Source organism: Ceratotherium simum, chromosome 15 (genome assembly GCF_057802395.1).
Source record: "Ceratotherium simum simum isolate JZ-2026a chromosome 15, ASM5780239v1, whole genome shotgun sequence".
NCBI classification, from domain to species: domain Eukaryota; kingdom Metazoa; phylum Chordata; class Mammalia; order Perissodactyla; family Rhinocerotidae; genus Ceratotherium; species Ceratotherium simum.
Window position 1 is genome coordinate 49633778 of NC_141914.1, and position 16020 is coordinate 49649797.

Consider the following 16020-nt stretch of genomic DNA (forward strand, 5'->3'; position numbering starts at 1 on the left):
AAATCCAGCCCACAACTTGTTTTGTATGGTCTGTGAGCTAAGAATAGTTTTTACATTTTTAAATGATTGGAAAAAAAATCAAAAGAAGAATAATATTTCATGACATAAAAAATGTATTGAATTCATATTTTAGTATGCATAAATAAAATTTTATTAGAATACAGCCGTGCTTATTCATTTACGTATTGTCTATGGCTGCTTTCTTGCTACAGTAGTTTAACTATATGGTCCACAAAGCCTAAAATATTTACTATCTGACGCTTTGCAGAGAAAGTTTGCTTACTTCTGCTCTAAACTTCAGTTTCCTCTTCTGTACAATGTGAAAAATAACACCTATTTCAAAGAGGTTTAAAATAATGTGCGAAAAATGCTTAGTACAGAGCCAACAGATATTAAGCATTCAGTAAATGTTAGCCATTGATGTTGTTACTATAATATTTATAGTTTTTAATCTTCTCATAATCTATACAGTGAAAGTGGGCCTGAAGTTCTCTTTCTCTTCTACTCACTAAAGTAGAATTATTTCTATATTATAATTACATAATATTATTATTAGTTTGTGTTAGAATATTCTGGTACTCTTGATGTTCAAAGACCTCCCGAATCTCCCCTCAACCTACTTTGCCATTTCATTTTCCATTACTGTCCTTCATCTTACTCACTCTAACCCAACTGTACGTCCTATAACGTTCTTACACCTTTCCTGGTCTATTTACCCCTTCATCTCCCATTGCCACATGCCAAGTCCAGTCCACCTTCCAGAACCTGGCACCAACATCACCCACTTCACACAATCTTTTATTATTTGTATGTACACTAGGCTACACAATCCCCCTTCCCCAACAACAAAAACAAACACAGAAGAATTTTGGGAGTAAATTCTCTCTCCACGACCTTCTTGAGCATTTTGTCTCTACATCTTAGAGCACACATCACTTTCTTGGTTGTGCTTTAATTATGGATATAATTCTGATCTGTACTCTTTCAGGGCAATACCATTGTTATTGCTCTGTGTCGTCTGTAGAGTACCCCAAAAATATTTACACGTAGCAGTATCTCACCTGTGGTTTTTTGAATGCATAAATTTCTTTTTTTTCCTGACTTTCTAAAGTATGGATTTTTGGCCTCTTTTCAGACAGAATTCCTTGATATAAGCCAGCTGTCTTTCATCCATGATTTGGGACCAAAGGGCATGTAAGTTCCAGTGTTGGATCTTTAAAGAGAAGTGTGAATGTTGATGAGCTTTATCTTTTGCTTTATCGGCATGCGGTGGTGGTGGAGCTCACCTGGCTTTCCTGCTAGCTTCTCTCCTCCCTGACAGTCAGAGCAACTGAGGCGATGTATTTATACAAAACAGAGTATCTTGCCATATTAAACAAGGGTAGCAACTGCTCCACCCTCTTTCTCATGTGCTTGCAGCACAGATTTTCTCTAACCCAACAGTAGGAATGTTTAATACAGGTAGTAAATATGATGTGTAGGAGAATGCATTAAAAATCAAGTATACTATATTGTATATTTGAAAGTTGCTAAGAGAGTAAATCTTAAAAATTCTCATCACAAGAAAAAAAATTTGTAACTACATGTGGTGGTGGGTGTTAACTAGACTGATTGTGATGATCATTTCACAATATATACAAGTATTGAATCAATATGTTGTACAGCTGAAACTAATATAATGTTATATGTCAATTATATCTCAATTTAAAAAGATCAACTATACAAGATCCCTTCTTCTAATCACTTATAAAAGTTAGCCGTTTATCACTCATTTTCATGACTAAAAATAATACTGTGTAATACTATGTGTAATACTATGTAACAAGACTGAAATTTACTTAAGGATTGCTTTCCTTTACAATATGAGAGCTTGATATTATAATAAGCTTAACTATTTTAGTAAAGAGCACTGATAGTAGTTGTTTTAAATTTTTTCTTTTGTTTAGCCATTATTATTGTTCTTTTTTTTCACATCTTTCAAAATCAAGATATTTCTCTTTTCAAAGCTGGTAGCTTTGCTCTCCTTCCTTTGGCATGGCTTGGTCCTAGAACTGTAGGTACAGGGCTGCAGAAATACCCTGGAATCTGTGGCTGAGCACCTCCAGGGGTCTCAACAGGAGCTGGGCCATCCCCCTGCAGGCATTTAGCAATGTGTGGGATCTTTTTCTGGCTGTCACAATGACTGGAGGGAACACACAGCATTTAGAGCCAGAAGCCAGGATGCTTAAGGTCCTGCAGTGTGCACAACAGAATTTTACTGCCCCCAATGCCAACAGGCCTGCATCTGACCAGGTGCTTTCAAAGATTAGCTACTAGAGTACTCAGCCTTGCAAATATGACATTGAGCTATTTGAGAGTGAGGGAAGAAAGAGTGAAGAGGAAAATCATGTAAGAATAAAATAGTTTATTTCGTCCCACGTTGTCAGGCTGTATCAGCTAAGTGTGAGCTGGAAATCTGACCTGATGGATTAACTTGATGTCTCTTTCAGAGAAGGTATGATAATGAAAAGATCCGGGGGACACAGAATACCAGGCTTGAATTGCTGTGGTCAGGGAAGAGCCTGCTACCGATGGTCAAAAAGGTAGGACTTAGGAGTTTTGTGTGTTTGTTTTGATAAACTGGATATTTGGGGAATTTTTGCATACTAGTTTTCAATGATAAATCAATTATAAATCCCTTGAAAGGCATGGCAGAGCAAATTTTCCATTATTTTAAGTTCTAAGTTTCAGGATCCATTTAGACATTCTAATTCAAACCTAGACTTGTAGGCAGAGTGTACAAATTATATTATACACTTAAAACCCCAGTGGGCCATAGGACTCAAAAATTGGCGAGCAAGATAACATATACAAATGGCCAATAAGCACAAGTAAATATGCTCAACATCACTAGTCATTAGGGAAATATAAATCAAAAACACAATGAGATACAACTTCATACCCACTAGAGTGGCTATAATAAAAAAAATAGACAATAACAAGTGTTGGCAAGGATGTAGAGAAACTGGAACCCTCATCCACTGCTGGTGGAAATGTAAAATGGTGCAGCCACTTGGGAAAACAGTGCAACAGTTCCTCAAAATGTTAAACATAGAGTTACCATATGCCCCAGCAATTCCACTCCCTAGGTATTTACCCAAGAGAATTGAAAAATACGTCTGTATCAAAATGTATATATGTATGTTCATAGAAGCATTATTCGGAATAGCCAAAAAATATAAATAACCCATATGTCCATCAACTGATGAGTGGTTAAAGAAAGTGTAGTATCCCCATACAGTGGAATATTATTTGGCCATAAAAAGGAATGAAGACTACTAATGAGTGTGGTTTCTTTCTGGATTTATGAAAATATCTGATTATACAACTTTGTGGGTATATTAAAAACCACTGAATTATATACTTTTAAAGGGTGAGTTTTATGGTATGTAAATTACATCTGAATAAATTTTTAATTTTAAATGAAAAAAAAGAAATGAAGTACTGATACATGCTGTATCATGAATGATCCTTGAAAACATTATGCTGGGTGAAAAAAGCCAGACACAAAAGGCCGCATATTATATGATTCCATTCGTACGAAATTTCCAGAATAAACAAATCTATAGACAGAGTAGATTAGTGGGCTGGGGGAGAGGAGAATGGGAAGTGATTGCTAATGGGTTTGGGTTTCTTTTTGGGTGGTGAAAATATTCTGGAATTAGATATTATTGGTGATAGTGTACAACTTTGCAAATATACTAAAACCACTGAACTGTGCACTTAAAAGAATAAACTAAAAGAAAGAAAAATTGGTCTGACTTCAGGGATGATAATTTTAGACTTACGTTCGTGAGGATGTACATTATGATGAGTGTAATTTAGATAGAACTTTAATTCATATCCTATGTCTTACTCAGCTAAAGACTCCTTGTGGAGGGATATTCTCATCTGATTCTTATTTGTATCCTTAAAGCATTTATCATGATGTTTTGAATGTAATAGATAATAGCTATTTGTTGCAATAATAATTTACTGGGATTTTGGAAAAATATTAAGAAATATATATTATTTCCTCAACCTTGCAAAAGATGTATGAGCTCATGTTTAAGTATGAAATTGAGCTATGTGTGTCTTAAAAATATATAAACTCTAAACTGGGATCTACCTTTAAACATATTTATGATAAAATACCAGCAAAAAATATCATTAAGTTGGGTTCTTATTTTCTGGATTTTGAAAGGATAAAAGAAATTACAAGGAAAAGATCAAGAGATTAGACTAGAGAAAGTTGAAAATTTCTGTGTTACACAAAAACAATTTTACTAGGATAAATAGGGAAATAATATACTAAAAAATATTTGATTTCAAATAAACTGCTATAACTTACATAAATGTCTCCATGAACCTGCAGTATAAGTAACATCACAGGAAATTCAGAGACTCTCACTTGAGGTATCTTTCCACCCTCTCCCCCCCCAATTGTACAGAACCCTGGGGAAGACACAAACCAAATGCCAAGCCGGGAGAGGAATGGAGTATAGGCCAGCCTGCCCCTGCCCTGCTTGCTGCCCCACACCATGCCTGCCTGGGAGGGTGGTCTTCCCAGCATACTGGGGCCCTGGTGCAGGTTCCTCCTGACCCTCCTCCCCAGTCATCAGCTTTGCCTAAGGTAGCTGCTGTGTGCCAACCACAAGGTTTCGGACTGCAAGCACTGCGAGTCTTTGACTGAAGACTTGCTCTGGACTGCCTGTGGGCCATGCAAGCTGGAAGTGTTCATAGCCCCCAGGAGCAGCCGGCAACCAAGAGCTGGCAGGAGTCCAGCCCCTTCACCCCTTGGGTGGGGTGACCCTGCAACAAGCTCTACACTGTCTCCGGAGATCCTCGGCAGGTTTGCAGCCCAACTGCCCACAATAAACGGCGTGAAAACACATCCTTGATGGCTCCCTTTCTGCTATTCCTGCCTTTCCTTCCCTACTGGGGCTCCTGATAAGCTCCCTAATAAGCCCTTTTAGAAATTACTTTCATTTACATCCTTCTCTCAGAGTTGACTTCTGGGGCAACCTAATCTAAGACATCTACTCAAGAAATGGAAGCCTTGGTCTGGTCTATTCAGTCATTTATTGAGTGCCTGATGTTTACCAGGTTGTGTTTTAGCCGCTGGGAAAACGGGTGATCAAGAAAAGTCCCTGCCCTCAGGGAGCTCTGTAAGAGGGGAATGCAGGCAATGGGAAACTGACTAGCAATGTAAATGATATCAGTGCAGGTGGTGATCGGAGCTTTGAAGGAGAAAGAAGGCGATGGGGTAGTGAGGGACTTGAGGACTGGAGAGGGTGACTTTAGCTCCAAGAGTCAAGGAACTGAGGTTTGAGTTAGAGCTTCTATGAGAAGGGGCAGCCAGAAAAGAAGGGGGAAGACTTTGTTATATAAAAGAAATATACCTCCTTCTCTTTTTAAACTTTGGATTAAATCAGGCTTCAACCAGGACAATCTAAAAAGATATGATCCTGCCCGGAATGAAATGTGTCATCATTTTAAATTGTGTAAATCTTTTCTTAAAGATTGAAGCCCTGGCTCCACATTAATAAGTATTTCCTGAGTCACATTTGTGGGATATAAAATATCAGTACCAAATAAAGATGATAAGATATAGCTAACAAAATTAGTTTAGAAAGTTTCCCACACTAGAAGGCTATTGGTGTCTTAAACAGGAGTTATTTTCAAGGGCAACACTCTTTCATAACTCTTTTTTTATTTTTGTAGCCATAAAAAACATTTTGATTACTTTTTATTTATTCTGTATTGACAATTGACATAAGGCAAGCAGGGCAATCAAACTTTCAGTTAAGTCTTGTAATGATCTTGTCTCGGGGACAAATAAAAAGAAAAAAAAAAGGCAAAAACAGCAAACATTTGTTCCCACAATTTAAAACGTCTGCTTGAACAGCACATCTGTTGAGCAGTGTCTCTGCACCTGGTTGTGGACTAGATGATAAGTTTCTTATCTCAAATAACGTCTTAAAAGAAAATGAGAAGTATAGATTTTAAGAAATAAGTTTAGCATTTACTTTACTGAACTATGAACTTGTTAACCTGCAGAAGCAGAAACCAGTTTAAGATGTAAAGCGTTTATTTGGGATCAAAGAATTGCAATTTGGAGAGCACAGATTCAGGTAGAAACCCAAAAAGTGTCCTACTAGGGAGTAAAAATCAGGGGTTTTTAAAGGCACAGAAGGGAGGTTGTAGTACAAAGAGTTTTGATTGGAGTTGGAGGCAGAGAGCTAGTCTTGGCTAAACATTGACTTTTGATTCTATCTTCAGAAGGTCCACAATCCTCAGTCTTTGTGACAAGGATGTCCATTCTCCTGCTGACGTCTCAAACAATTACTTGTAAATCTACTGCCGGTTTGGCCCAGTCCAAAGGTTTGGCCCAGTCCAAGGTTCAAGACAGCAAGGAGGTTTCTCTGGAGAGCCAGCTCCAACTCCATTTTATTTTATTTTTATTTTTATTTATTTATTTTTCCCCCAAAGCCCCAGTTGATAGTTGTATGTCATAGCTGCGCATCCTGCTAGTTGCTGTATGTGGGGCGCGGCCTCAGCATGGCCGGAGAAGCGGTGCATCGGTGCACGCCCGGGATCCGAACCCGGGCCGCCAGCAGCAGAGCGCGCATACTTAACCGCTAAGCCACGGGGCCAGCCCCAACTCCATTTTAAAATGGCTCCACTAGAGTCAATTTTGACATTTCTCCATTTTGATCGTGATCTTTCTTTGAAAACATTCTGATCAACCATTTGAAAACATTGCTGATCGGCTATTAGAAAGCCTTGCTGATCAGCCATCAATGCATTGTTGGTCCCTTGTCACCAGGAAGGCTCATTGCTGGTATGTCATGTCCCACCTAGCAGGGAAAGTGGTTTCATTAGGAGCCTTAGGCCACATTTGAGCAACAAGAGTGCCAGAATACAGAAAAGCCTTACCATCAGGTTCCTTTAAGGGCAAACATTGCCTATAGTTCCTTGAAGTTTCTCAGGTGAAGGTTCATAAGCCTTAGCAATCATTTTAAAGCACTGAGCAACCATAATCTGAGTGGTGTTTTTGTAACATGGAGCTATGCAGAAGAGACAAAGTTTTACAATAGTGAGAATTCCTATAATAATAAATAAAATGCTAAGTCCAAATTGGAGCATAGACCTGAACCAGGAGACAATTCCTGAGGGTATCTGAATTCTAGAGGGGCCAGGTAGAAAGAAAAAGTAAATGTTTTATCTTTGTTCGCAAGGGTATATCTTACCAAATTATTGATAGCTTAAGAGTAAAGATTTCTTTAAATCTGGAAAAACAAAGCATTAGAGCATCCTTCTCAGTTCATGTAGTCGCATGTAATTATTTGTTCTTGATCTTTTGTTAGTAGTTTTATGAAGCCATCGGTCTCTCCATTAGAGTTCTGTAATTTCTTACCCAGTTCAGTTTTATGATCTGAAAGTTTATCAGAAGCCTGACATTCTATAATGTCAGAATCCTTGACATGAATTTCTGTGAGAATGAAACAAAAACATCATAGAGTAAAACAATAACTGTCTGTAAATGACAAAAGACTTAAAATGGCATGGTTAAAGATTTGATTACAGTTGACAAAGAAATTTGGTTATTTTTGTGACATACAACATTTTAAGATAATAATTAGAATTATGAATAACATAATTAGAATTATGAATGATAACATTATACCAGAACATTATCAGATTTTTTAAAATGTCATACAATTTTTTGAACATTTATATTAATAACATGTGCATACAAGGATATCCATAAAGGAGATTTAGCCTCACTTATTTGACAATGCTTCCAATGTAAGTTAACATATCAATAAGCCTAATTAGTTTAATATTTCTCTCTTTTTTTTTTTTTGAGGAAGATTGGCCCTGCACTAACATCTGTTGCCAATCTTCCTCTTTTTCTCTTTTCTCCCTAAAGCCCCAGTACATAGTTGTGTATCATAGTTGTAGAGTTGTAGCTCTTCTATGTGGGATGCTGCCTCTGCATTGCTTGATGAGAGGTGAGTAGGTCCGCGCCCAGAATCCAAACCGGCAAACCCTGGACCACCAAAGTGGAACACGCAAACTTAACTGCTACGCCACCAGGCCTGCCCCTAATATTTCCCTTTTTATAAGAAGAGAGAAAAACTTCTTTGGTAAGTCACAGGGGCCTATTGTAAATTCTCAAAGTTACTTCAGGTCAAGAAAAAAAAAGATTTTATTAAGGATTTGAATTTGGGGAAGTTTGTCAAAAATATCAAAAGATTTTAAAATACTTGGTCAAATGGGATTATAGGTCACTGTGAAACAATGCTTAGTTATCCATTTAACCAAAATGACAACAGAAGAAGTTAAAGGCAAATACACAGAGTTAAAGTTAAAAAACCTTAGCTCTCTTAAGAGAGAGACCTCAGCTTTTTGAACATAGGAAATTATTTTGACAAAACATGGCATCTTTGCCTTTAGGAAAGAAAAACCTTTCATAATCTCTTTATCAAGAGCAGAAAGAAAAAACTGTCCTTTTAAGAGAGAGAAAACCAAATTCTAATTTTGTACCAGCTTACTTTTGATATTAAAACTCATTTACTTAATTAAGTATTCCAATCTTGGCCAAGTTGACCAGACACAAAACTCTTTTCTTAGGGTTCTTCTTCCACAAACCTTCTATAACTTTCTCTTGTACATTCAGAATTTGGCCTTTCCTCTTTCCCGTAACATTTTACTTTAGGAAAAATTTACTTTCTTAACAAAACAAACAAAAAAATCTCCATTCCTTATACCTTCTTTACTGAAAGCATACATTTTCTCATAACATAAGATTCTTTTAATGTGGCACAGACATGTTTACTAATAGACCCAAGCATCTTTTGTTTCTCTGTAATAAGAAGCCAAAGGTAGATAAACCTTTGTTTAGTAATTAATGTCTAATATTTTATCTTATTTGAAAATGATCTAGATACTTAATAGATTTTTATCATTTTACTTAGTTTAGCAAAACTCTAAGGTTTCAAGTTACCAAAAGGTTTTGAAATTATTTTTAAATACATATACCATAACACATAAAAAGTACACCTAAAAACTTTCATCTTACTTACATCTATTTACTTCGCTTATTCCCAATAATTATGTTTAGATTGCCTACAAAAACTTCATGAGACAGACAAAATCAGCTCTCATTCTAAGTTTTTCTTCTTATAGCTGACAAATTTTGTAACAGAGATAACATGAGCTTATTTGATAATAAACCCAGGTAGAATAAAGGCTGCATCATATACAGTGCTGATAACTCTGAGGATGTACCTATTTCAATCAAATCAACAAACTTAAATAAGCTTTTATTTACCAAAGATTATTCTATAAACTTGAAAAACATTTCAATTAGTTTCTGTTATATTTCTTTTGAGATATATGTAGCACTTGTTTGTTTTTAAGCCAATTAAATAGAGCTTTCTTATAAACTAGTCTTGATAATACCATCTGGAGGTAGAAAAATATAACATAGTTATGACATACATATATAGACACACACATAAACACACAGAGAGATGAAAACAGGGATCTTATAGCCTCTGTTTTTAAAATTTTCCTTAGATTTTTGGGCAAAGTTGCTTCCATAGCAGTCTACATCTCCAAAAGCTTCTTTCCCCCTTTTTTCCTTCAGTCTTAGGAATCAGAGATGGTCTAGATAACAGTTCCTGGAGAGGTTACAAGCTTTTTGAGATAAACAAGGGAGGTTACTTGCTTATCAAGGACTGACATGCCCATCCAGTTATATTATCTTTGATTTGTTTCTTCCACTACATAGTTTTATTTTAGCTTAGTGAAGGGAAAGACTAGAAAAAAAAATTTCAACCAGGCTCTGAATATCAGCTTCCACTTTGGCCAAATTTCTGGTCTTAAGTTATTAAATCTTTTCAAATATCTTATCAAGTTTCAGCTGGGATGAACAGTAAATATTTACGGCAGTACTAAACAACTACATTAGTTTTTTTTTATAATTTTATTTATTTATTTATTTCCCCCCCAAAGCCCCAGTAGATAGTTGTATGTCATAGTTGCACATCCTTCTAGTTGCTGCATGTGGGACGCGGCCTCAGCATGGCCTGAGAAGCGGTGTGTTGGTGCGCGCCCGGGATCCGAACCCGGGCCGCCAGCAGCGGAGCTCATGCACTTAACCACTAAGCCACAGGGCCGGCCCATTAATTTTTAATTTTAGTTTCCCCTTGACTGTTTAAGGGAGTAACGTAGCGGTTTACCAGAAAATCTCTCAAAGTCTCATTAACTCTGAGCAGGACCCATAGAGGGCCCTCCTTCGAAGGTAGATATTAGGGTGTCTGTAAAGCCATTAACTTAACAGACTTTTGTATAGTCTTTTCTTTTAGGTACCTCTTATATCTTAATTTTTTGTTAGCTTTTTGCAATGAAACTTTCAATAAGGCAGTTTTGGAATTTTGCAGCCTTTGCTTTTAAGTGCACTTCTTAAATGATCTTATCCAATTGGAACGTTCCTTCTAATAGCCAATGTAGTTCCCCTGAGGCTGGCAGCAGTTTGGTAGGACCCTAGCCACAAATGGAGTTTAACCTTCATTTCTGCCCAGCCATATCTGGCTGAAAATGGGGTGCAACCCACATTTCTGTTTGATTATATTTTGGGGCCCCCAACCTGATGGTAACCAATCTAAGTTCTCAGGACATGAAACAAGCTTAGTAAGATTTTGCTATTCTTTGTAAATATTTACAGCTTCTGGGACCATAGTTTTTAAGCAAGTGTGCTGGAAGGTGGCACACTTAATTCTTTAGAAATTAAAGATCTTATTTCTGGACTTAAATCTGCAGTTTAAGTCTAAAAAAAATACAAGTTTTGGAAGCCTAAAAGAGCCCCAAAGTCACCACTGTAATTTCAAGTCGTCTTTTGTATTATTGGTCCACTGGGACAAAGATTTACAAGAGGAAGGACCATAGTTCTTAAATATAAACCAGCTGGAGTTCCCAATGGAGAAACTTCTTGGGAACTTTTAGAAGATGCAATTGTCATGTTAAAGCACGTCCAGACAAAAGGGCAAACAGGTGCCAGTTGCAACCCCCAGGTTGTTATCTGTGCGTCTGGCCCACTGGCATAGCTGTTTGGACAAACAACACAAAAGACAGAATTTGAATACTCACCAGATGGGGCATAAATCCTCCAACAGCAATAGCTGTAGCTGGTTCAAACAGAGAAATCCTTCCAGATGGCAATAGCCGTGAGCTGCCATAAGGTGGCCCAAACAGGGAAACTCTTTCAGAGGACAATAGCTGTGAGCCAGCTTGGAGATACTTGTCTCCTGGTCACTTGACCCCAGATTGGGCTCTTGCCCTAGAATCCTGAAGAAAGGCAAAGACCTTAACCAAAAGGAGGGGAGGTTCAAGCCTGAGAGGTCCCAGAACCAGAGGAGTCAGCTGTCCCTGGGAGCGGATGAGCATGCAACATGGCTCGCGTTGGTACCAAAGCCGTTTCCAGGAGACTCTGGTCCCCGAAGGTGAGATCACTTAAGATCCTGCTTTCTGACACCACGTGTCAACGTTCAAAAACAGAAACCAGTTTAAGAAGCAAAGAATATATTTGGGATCAAAGAATTGCACTTCAGGGAGCATAGATTCAGGTAGAAACCCAAATAGTGTCCTGCTAGGGAGTAAATGTCAGGGGCTTTTAAAGGCACAGAATGGGGGTTGTATTACAAACAATTTTAATTGGAGTCGGAGGCAGAAGTAAGTCTTGGCTAAACATTGATTGACTATTGATTCTGTCTTCAAAAAGTCCGCAAGCCTTAGTCATTGTGATGTCCATTCTCCTGCTGACTTCTCAAACAATTGCTTGTAAAACAATTGCCCTTTTGGCCCAGCCCAAAGGTTTGGCCCAGTCCAAGGTTCAAGACAACAAGGTAGTTTCTCTGGAAAGGCAGCTCTGACTCTATTTTAAAATGGCTCCACTAAAGGCAATTTTGACAAGCTATACCAAGAATTAAAATTTGTAGACAGTGACAATGTCTAAATGATTACATTTACTCTCTGGGACCATCATTTAGGAGAGAGGGTTGCTTTGCCTGAAGACTTGCTCTGGGCTGCTGCAGATTATTCCAGGCTCTGGGAAGATACCAGTGGACAGGACAGACACAGTCCCTGCTCTCATGGATCTTACTTTCTAGTGGAGGAGACAGACGACAAGCAGGCAAAAAAATACTTCCAGATAGTGGTAAATGCTGTGAAGAAACTAAACATGATGGAGTAGAGGGTGAGGGGTGGGGACAGCTTTTTCAGATCGGGGAGCCAGGGAAGACCTCCCTGTGGAGGAATGTTTAAGCAGAGGGTTGATTGACAGGAAGGGATCACCTATGGGAGGATCTGGAAAAAACAATTAGTAGGCAGAGGAATAGCAAACACAGAGGCTCAAAGAACAAGTGTGGCAAGTCTGAGGAACAGCCAGACCAAGGCGATGGGAGATAATAGTAGGAGTTTAGGCTGAGAAGGTGATGACCGGCTTGTGTGGGCCCATCTGCGTTTTAATGCCACAGCGAGTAGTAGCACAGGCTGGAGGCATCTTGTTAGAACAGACCATAGTCTCACCTGCTTTAGAACAAGAATATTCATAAAAGCTCTTATTTATTGGTGCCAGGCACCGTGCTAAGCAATGCACATGAATCATCTCAGTTAATCCTCACAAACGCTTGTGAACTGGACATTGCTGTTATCCTCATTTTATAGATTTAGACCTCAGGCTCAGTTGCCCAGATTCACACAGTGGGTGAACGGCACAGCTGCAATTGGAGCCCAGGGAGGCTGACGAAGGCAGGTGCTTGATTCCTGTGCAGCCAATGCCGACTCCCAGAAGGCTGGCTGATGGATTGGATTCCTTTCTTGACGCATATCCTCCAGTTAAAGGAAAAAAAAAAAAAAAACCATTGACAAAAGAGAGAAAGGAAGAGATCAGAAAATTTGAAGAGTTTTAATGAATGGCATAATAAAAAGGAGTTTTAAATAAAGGCCAGGAATCAATTTACCATGATATCTAATGACTGTTATAGAGAATAACTCATCACTGTCAAAACGGAAACCATTATCCTTTGCATTCAGCTTTCAAAGTCCAGTTGTCGTTAATAAACAATTCCGTATTTCCAGGCTGCCGCACCTTGGAAGGGCAGGGGGAAACCATTCATTAGGATACCACGTGAATGGCACCTCCAGAGTTGAGCAGTGCCCTGGCCATGCAACACACCCAGCCATCTCATTTCCAATGCTGAACAAGGCTATTAATAGCCTATTTGGAGCCTCTGTCAAATGGGAAAAAAGTGCCCATCCCTGCAGGATGATGCAGCCACACCAGACCCCTCCTTCCGCAGGGCACATCTGCACAGTGGTACCTGGGGCCTATTCCTGAGGGCCTGTTTTGCAGCCCTTGGCCCTAGTGGTTATGCCACGAGCCTGCACTCACAGGAGCCTTTCTGAGATTTGTTTTGTAATGGCGATGATGGGAGCGGTACACCTGGATAGGGGTCATGCCATTGTCATCCCGCACCGTTGTCTCTGGTGTGGAACTCCGGGCAGAGCTGGCTCTGATACCATTCAGGTGTCCTTGACTTCCAGACAGGCAAATTCACAAGTCTGGTATGTTTGACTTTCTTCTCAGATTGGTAAACCTGGCTGTGGTTTTCAAAACTATGACTCTTTCCCAGTCAGCAACATAGCAGACCAGTACTCTGGGCCTGTGCCACGCCATCCGCTCTCTAGCTTGCATCAAAAGCCAATGGGGAGAAGGGACTGCAGCTAAAGAAGGAACTTTTTAATAGATATCTGATCTATCTAATCTCTTTTAGTCTTAACCAAGTTTTGTCAACAGGCAGCTATATGTCTGGACTCAGAACTCAGCCCCATCAGAAGCATCGAGTTACCCTTTAATATCATGGCCTTGGCGTTTATATTGAGTGGTGTTATGAGAATTCTTATAAAATGTATAATTTCTGCATGTACTGAAAATTATTGAGAATGTTATCCATTATACAGTTCAGTTGCCTTATGTTAGGTCCCAAATGAGAAACTTCCTTTGGAATTTAGTTTTTTAGGGGGGAACTTCTTTATTTCTTTAATTTATTCATTTGATAAGAAAAACCAGGAAGCTCAGACCCACATTGGTGTGCCAGCACCGTAGTTATATTAGCGTAGTGGTTAGGTATTTGCTTTCTGTGACTTTAATGTTTTTTGTTTTGTTAACCATATCACATGTATGTCCTTTCCTGTAACTTATCCTAAATCCATCCCATCCCCTTTCACTGGGAATTAGACAGCCTCCATATTAAAAAACAAATGAATGAAATGAAACTATGAGGAAATCAATGTAGATTTGGTCTACATTAAATCTTAAATTATAAAGCCACTAAAATGTAATGTGGTTAGCCATTTCAGTAAAGATTTATTGTAGACTTCTTTTATTTTTTATTTATTTTTTTTTTTGTAGACTTCTTTTAAATGCTGATTTCTCAGGTTACATTTACAATATTGTTTAACTTATGTTCAGGTGTCCTGGCCTTAACTGTTTCATAATGTGTTTTACTTTGTCTGATATTTGATATAATACGCCCATTGTTGCTGTATTCATTTATCAGCTGATTCATTGATCACTACACAATTGCAGGTAAATATGAATGTATAGTGTTATATGCAGCATGACGGAGTTGCCATTTGTATTCACTTCAAGTCAGCCCCATCCTTTCCCTCTTGCTCTTCCCACTGTCATCGTCATGCCTAACATCTACTTCCTTACTCCTCAAAGTGTGGTCTCAGGATGAGCATCGCCTATGAGCTTGTGAGAAATGCAGAATCTCGGGCCCTGTCCCAGACCTGCTGAAGCAGAATCTGCGTTTTCGCAGGATCCCCGGGTGATGTGTATTCACGGCAGAGTGTGGGAAGAGCTGCTCTATCTTATTGCAGGAGCCTGCTAACCTGCCACACAGTGTCCCTCTTTCTCCTTCACGCCTTTCTTTCCAAAACATTGTTCCAATGATATTATTGTTTTATTACCTTGCCCCAGGGTATGAGGATTCCCTTATTTAGTAAGCACCGTGGTGTTTTTGTTAAAAACACAGATCGCCAGGCCTTTTTATTGAATCTGTTCTAGGGCCTGGGAGTCTATTATTTTTAACAAGCATCTCAAGAGATTCTGATGATCCGGCAAGTTTAGGAAACACTAGTTCCATGGTATAAAATCAACCTCCTGAGCATGGCCTTCAGACCCTCCTCAGTGTAGCCTTTGCCTATTTTCTCTGACTACACTCCCTGAGACCTGGCCTCACCAGACTTTCTCCCAACACATGCAGCATTTCCACACCTTAGGCCTTTGCTCACTCTTCCCTCCATGTGGGATGTGCACCTCGACCTCCCCCTTGGAGCTCTACTTGATGGGATCCTTCCTGGCCTCGCCAGATACCACCTCTTCGGGAGAATGTCATTAGCTCCTTCTCTTAGTCAGAACTAAGGACTCCTCCCTTCCACCCATCACTTTTTGCTTTTCCCTTCTAGTACCTATCCCATGCAGCCTAGAATTATCATTGTTTGTGCCCCACTAGCCTAATAAGCTCCTTTGAGAACATGTGTGATTTATCTTTGTCCTATTTCTTCCTCTGCCCTAACTCCTAGGTTATCACTGTACTTTTCCATTATGAAGCTCATAAATATCTATTGAATTGAATGGAAATATACTTTTGAGAGATCATGTTCCATTGAGCATCATTTATTAATGGTCCTTAAAACCACAAGTAATTTGAAATGAACAACAGCTGGTGTGGCGTATTGGATGCTTACTGGATTTTTTGAAGGAGGTTTTACTTACTGACAGACTTACTTGCCTCTTTCCTGAGATTTTATTTTAGCAACCACCAGCCCATTCCATTCTTGCACCAGCTGGGGCTCGTGCTGTACCTCCTGCCCGTGTTACTTGCGGATATCAGGGACCTTCTTTCCAGACTTTGCCGTTAGTGT

The 16020-nt window shown here is 39.0% G+C and overlaps 1 protein-coding gene and 1 long non-coding RNA gene across 8 annotated transcripts in view; one reads left to right on the forward strand and one right to left on the reverse strand.

The window, feature by feature from the left end:
• PLD1 (phospholipase D1) overlaps nt 1-16020 on the forward strand; it is a 219636-nt gene that overhangs the window by 102107 nt on the left and 101509 nt on the right. For all 7 annotated transcript variants that reach the window (XM_087440028.1, XM_087440027.1, XM_087440030.1 and 4 more), the window contains 2 exons: nt 1136-1194; nt 2490-2582. In XM_087440028.1, coding sequence (XP_087296154.1) covers nt 1136-1194; nt 2490-2582 — 152 coding nt within the window. The remainder of the gene's footprint in view (nt 1-1135; nt 1195-2489; nt 2583-16020) is intronic.
• On the reverse strand, nt 5653-11702 carry LOC147915205 (uncharacterized). The gene is made up of 3 exons (XR_015554504.1): nt 11179-11702; nt 6958-7088; nt 5653-6878 (listed from the first exon to the last, which is right to left on the reverse strand). It is a non-coding gene; the product is annotated as an uncharacterized LOC147915205 (long non-coding RNA).